The sequence below is a fragment of the Nansenia antarctica genome (assembly GCF_963989245.1).
Source record: "Nansenia antarctica genome assembly, chromosome: 17".
NCBI lineage: Eukaryota > Metazoa > Chordata > Actinopteri > Argentiniformes > Microstomatidae > Nansenia > Nansenia antarctica.
Genome location: NC_137687.1, coordinates 8,189,003 through 8,194,002, shown reverse-complemented (window position 1 = coordinate 8,194,002; position 5,000 = coordinate 8,189,003). Strand labels below are relative to the sequence as shown.

The 5,000-nt window shown below is 45.8% G+C and overlaps 1 protein-coding gene across 4 annotated transcripts in view; it reads left to right on the top strand.

The window, feature by feature from the left end:
* Window positions 1-5,000, top strand: part of ogdhl (oxoglutarate dehydrogenase L) — a gene marked incomplete at both ends in the record, with an annotated part of 30,733 nt that overhangs the window by 14,441 nt on the left and 11,292 nt on the right. For all 4 annotated transcript variants that reach the window (XM_080547538.1, XM_080547540.1, XM_080547541.1 and 1 more), the window contains 3 exons: window positions 1-55; window positions 1,109-1,237; window positions 1,617-1,767. The exon at window positions 1-55 is cut by the window's left edge and continues 48 nt beyond it. In XM_080547538.1, coding sequence (XP_080403664.1) covers window positions 1-55; window positions 1,109-1,237; window positions 1,617-1,767 — 335 coding nt within the window. The remainder of the gene's footprint in view (window positions 56-1,108; window positions 1,238-1,616; window positions 1,768-5,000) is intronic.

The following is a 5,000-nucleotide window of genomic DNA, read 5'->3' as shown; positions in this document are numbered from 1 at the left end:
TCCAAGGATGAGAAGATCCTCCACATCCGCCACTGGCTGGACTCCCCCTGGCCAGGTACATGCACACACACACACACACACACACACACACACACAGACTTACATTGCAGTGAGTGCGTACATTTTCAGTATATATACAGTATGTCCTGGCGGGAATCGAACCCATAACTTAAGGGTTGTTAGCACCATGCTGTGCCACAGAGGACCACTTTTTTTTTTAGACAAATCAATGCCAGCGTCAGGGGTCAGGGGTTAGGGGTCAGGGTCTGTTGGCAGTCACAATGATAGGAGAAGGAAGGATTTTTAAATACCTTTTTATTTTTATTTCACAGTATGTTGATCAGCTTTAAGCTTAAAGTAGCGTGGCATGGTGATGGGTATGATGCACGTGCACGTTGTGGTTACATAGTGTCTATGTTTTTAATTCTTAATTTAATTCATCTGTTCCCAACACATTTGATGTTGTGTGTCTAATGTGTTGTTGTGTGTATTGTGTTGTGTGTGTGTTGTGTTGTGTGTCTAATGTGTTGTTGTGTGTATTGTGTTGTGTGTCTAATGTGTTGTTGTGTGTAATGTGTTGTTGTGTGTAATGTGTTGTGTGTATTGTATTGTGTTGTGTAATGTGTGGTTGTGTGTATTGTGTTGTGTGTCTAATGTATGGTTGTGTGTAATGTGTGGTTGTGTGAGTTGTGTTGTGTGTAACGTGTGGTTGTGTGTGTTGTGTTGTGTGCAACATGTGGTGGTGTGTGTTGTGTTGTGTGTAACGTGTGGTTGTGTGTGTTGTGTGTAACGTGTGGTTGTGTGTGTTGTGTTGTGTGTAACGTGTGGTTGTGTGTGTTGTGTGTAACGTGTGGTTGTGTGTGTTGTGTTGTGTGTAATGTGTGGTTGTGTGTAATGTGTTGTGTGTGTATTGTATTGTGTGTGTATTGTGTTGTGTGTAATGTGTTGTTGTGTGTATTGTATTGTGTGTGTTGTGTTGTGTGTAATGTGTGGTTGTGTGTAATGTATGGTTGTGTGTAACGTGTGGTTGTGTGTGTTGTGTTGTGTGTAACGTGTGGTTGTGTGTGTTGTGTTGTGTGGTTGTGTGTAACGTGTGGGTGTGTGTTAGACTTCTTCACAGCGGAGGGAGAGCCTAAGAGTATGAGCTGTGCTGCCTCAGGGCTGGAGGAGGAGGTCCTGCAGCACATCGGTCAGACGGCCAGCTCTGTCCCCCTGGAACACTTCTCCATACACCCTGGTGAGCCTTCATCCTGAGAGCTGGTGATGATGATGATGATGATGATGATAAAAATGATGAAAGTGATGAAGTCTTCATCCTGGAACCCAAATCAAAGGAAATCTTAATGGTCATTTACACTCTCTCTCTCTCTCTCTCTCTCTGTCTCTCTCTCTGTCTCTCTCTCTCTCTGTCTCTCTCTCTGTCTCTCTCTCTGTCTCTCTCTCTGTCTCTCTCTCTCTCTCTCTGTCTCTCTATCTCTCTGTCTCTCTCTCTCTCTGTCTCTCTCTCTCTGTCTCTCTCTCTGTCTCTCTCTCTCTCTCTCTGTCTCTCTCTCTCTCTCTGTCTCTCTCTCTCTCTCTCTCTCTCTCTCTCTCTCTCTCTGTCTCTCTCTCTCCAGGAGTGTCTCGTATCCTGCGGGGCAGGGCAGACCTGGTGAGGAGGCGTCAGCTGGACTGGGCCCTGGGGGAGTACATGGCCTTCGGCTCCATGCTCAGGGACGGCGTTCACATACGACTCAGCGGACAGGATGTGGAGAGGGGAACCTTTAGGTGAGCGCACACACTGGGGAGAAGGGGGGGGGCCTTCAGGTGAGATCAATAAGATCCATCTCCTCAGGCTTTAACTGTCCCTCCTGAAACCTCTCCCTCCCCTCTACCCCCCTGTACACTTTAACTGTCCCTCCTGAAACCTCTCCCTCCCCTCTACCCCCCTGTACACTTTAACTGTCCCTCCTGAAACTCCTCCATCCCCTCTACCCCCTGTACACTTTAACTGTCCCTCCTGAAACCTCTCCCTCCCCTCTACCCCCCTGTACACTTTAACTGTCCCTCCTGAAACTCCTCCATCCCCTCTACCCCCTGTACACTTTAACTGTCCCTCCTGAAACCTCTCCATCCCCTCTACCCCCTGTACACTTTAACTGTCCCTCCTGAAACTCCTCCATCCCCTCTACCCCCCTGTACACTTTAACTGTCCCTCCTGAAACTCCTCCATCCCCTCTACCCCCTGTACACTTTAACTGTCCCTCCTGAAACTCCTCCATCCCCTCTACCCCCCTGTACACTTTAACTGTCCCTCCTGAAACTCCTCCATCCCCTCTACCCCCTGTACACTTTAACTGTCCCTCCTGAAACTCCTCCATCCCCTCTACCCCCTGTACAGCTCCTCTAATGTCAATTATATATTTTAATTTAATTTAATTATAATTTATAATAATAATATATATATAACAATAATTCTTCCTTCTTCAAGTATTTTCACTGCCAATGGCCTGAGCATAGATTACTTTTTCTTGCCACTGACTCATCATCTATATTTGTTGTAAGTCGTTTTTGATAAGGGCGTCTGCTGAATGCCAAAAATGTAAATGTTAGGCGGAACTGTTATGGGTAGCGGCCACACTGTGGAGAGGGGGAACTTTAAAGTGAGCGCACACACTGTGGGGAACTTTAATGGAAGGGCGCACACAAGACAGAATCAATGGATAGGAGGAGGAGGGGGGAACCTTTAGATGAACGGACACACACACACACACACACTAGACAAACTCAATGAGTGGTGCATGGAATGATGCATGGATTAGATAGAACCCACTGTTATGGTGAACACACAGCTGCAACAGTTCTGTATGAATGCACATCTCTAGAGGCTAGGAGCTAGGGGAGGGAGGCCTACGCTGTGTGTGTGTGAGTGTGTGTGTGTGTGTGTGTGTGTGTGTGTGTGTCTGTCTGTCTGTCTGTCTGTCTGTCTGTCTGTCTGTCCGTGTATGTGCATGTGTATGTGTGTGTTTGTGTGTGTGTGTGTGTGTGTGTGTGTGCATGTGTGTGTGTGTGTGTGTGTACAGGGTGTGTGTGTGTGTGTGTGTGTGTGTGTGTACAGTGTGTACAGTGTGCGTGCGTGCGTGTGTGTGTGAGAAAGAAGATGTCAGCTCCCCTATGACTGAAATGATGACCACATGGCGTTGTCACGGTGATGTTGTCACAGTGATGTTGTCACGGTGATGCGTCTGTGGATGTTGACGGAAACCACCTGACATGTCACAGTTAAACAAATCCCTCTCTTCATCTCACTCTTCTGAAGATGTTCTTTCTCTCTCTCTCTCTCTCTCTCTCTCCTCTATCTCTTTGTTTCTCTCTGTCCCCGCCCCCTCTCTCCCCCACCCACCCTCTCTCTCTGTCAATTCAATTTCAATTCAATTCAAAGGGCTTTATTGGCATGGGAAACCTACGTTTACATTGCCAAAGCAAGAAAATAATGTAATGTACGACTAGAATAAAGAGATGATTAAACAGAGCTGTGTATATATATATATATATAGTATACATGTAAATAAAGATAACTTAAAATAAAAAATAGAAAAGTGTCGACATTGCAGTTTAAAAAATATGAATACAAATAAATGAGAACTGTATCAAATCAAATCAAATTTTATTTGTATAGCGCATTTCTTACAAGATGCAACTCAATGCGCTTCACATAATGAACATTCTCAGTCAATCAATCAACAATTAATCAATACTGACAGAGCCGCGAGCAGGCAAAAGTAAAAACCTGTACACTATGTAGCCAGGAAAATTCCCTTGCAGCCCTCTACACATAGAGCGACTACTAGCCAGTTTGCCTACCAGCACCCAGCGGTGGGCCCCCACACCCCCCCCCGGGGAGCCCCCGCCGCCTCACACACCCAGCCCGCCCCACCACCAGCACACCCGGCCCAGCCAAGCAAGCACAGACCATAAAAGGCCCCGCACAAGGACGGTCAAGCAGGTTTTTTTGTGATTAGTCATATTTTCTAAATCTTTTGGGGTGTTTGTAATCTGTGTGAAGTATGTGCCTCTGATGTCTTTGTACAGATGGCAGGTGGTTAAGAAGTGCATCTCTGTTTCCACCTGGTTTAGTGTGCAGTGGGTGCACACACAGTCTGTCTTGTCTTGGGAGCCAGGTCTGCTTGTGACGGCCTCTCTCGATGACGAGGCTGTGTTCACTGAGTCTGTACATAGTCAAGGGTTTCCTTAGTTTTGGATCGAAGAAATCATTCTTTCCAATGTTTCAGGTACTTTTCTTTATGTTTTCTTATAATTTGGTTTAGTCTAATGGGGTTTCTGTCTGGTGGCTCTGCTTGTCTCGTTCTCTGTCTCTCACTCTCTCTCTCTCCCCCTTTCTCTCCCTCTCTCTCTGTCTTTCCCTCTCTCTATATATATATCTCTCTTTCTCTCTCTCTCTCTCTGTCTCTCTCTGTCTCTCTCCCCTCTCTTCTATCTCTCTCTCATTTTCTCTCTCTCTCTCTCTCTCTCTCTCATTCTCTCTATCTCTCTCTATATATATCTCTCTTTCTCTCTCTCTTTCTCTCTGTCTCTCTCCCCTCTCTTCTATCTCTCTCATTTTCTCTCTCTCTCTCACTAATTCTCTCTCTCTCATTTTCTCTCTCTTTCTCTCTCTCTTTCTCTCTCTATATCTCTCTCCCCTCTCTTCTATCTCTCTCATTTTCTCTCTCTCTCTCACTAATTCTCTCTCTCTCTCATTTTCTCTCTCTTTCTCTCTCTCTTTCTCTCTCTCTCTCTCTCTCTCTCTTTCTCTCTCTATATATCTCTCTCTCTATGTCTCTCTCCTCTCTCTTCTATCTCTCTCTCTCATTTTCTCTCTGTCTATCTCTCTCTCTCTCTCTCTCTCTCTCTCTCTCTCTCTCTCTCTCTCTCTTGTTGTGTTAGAAGGTCTCTACTTCACACATCCACAACAGAGTCACCGGGCGTTTTGTTTACCACATCTGACACATTCCTTCCTT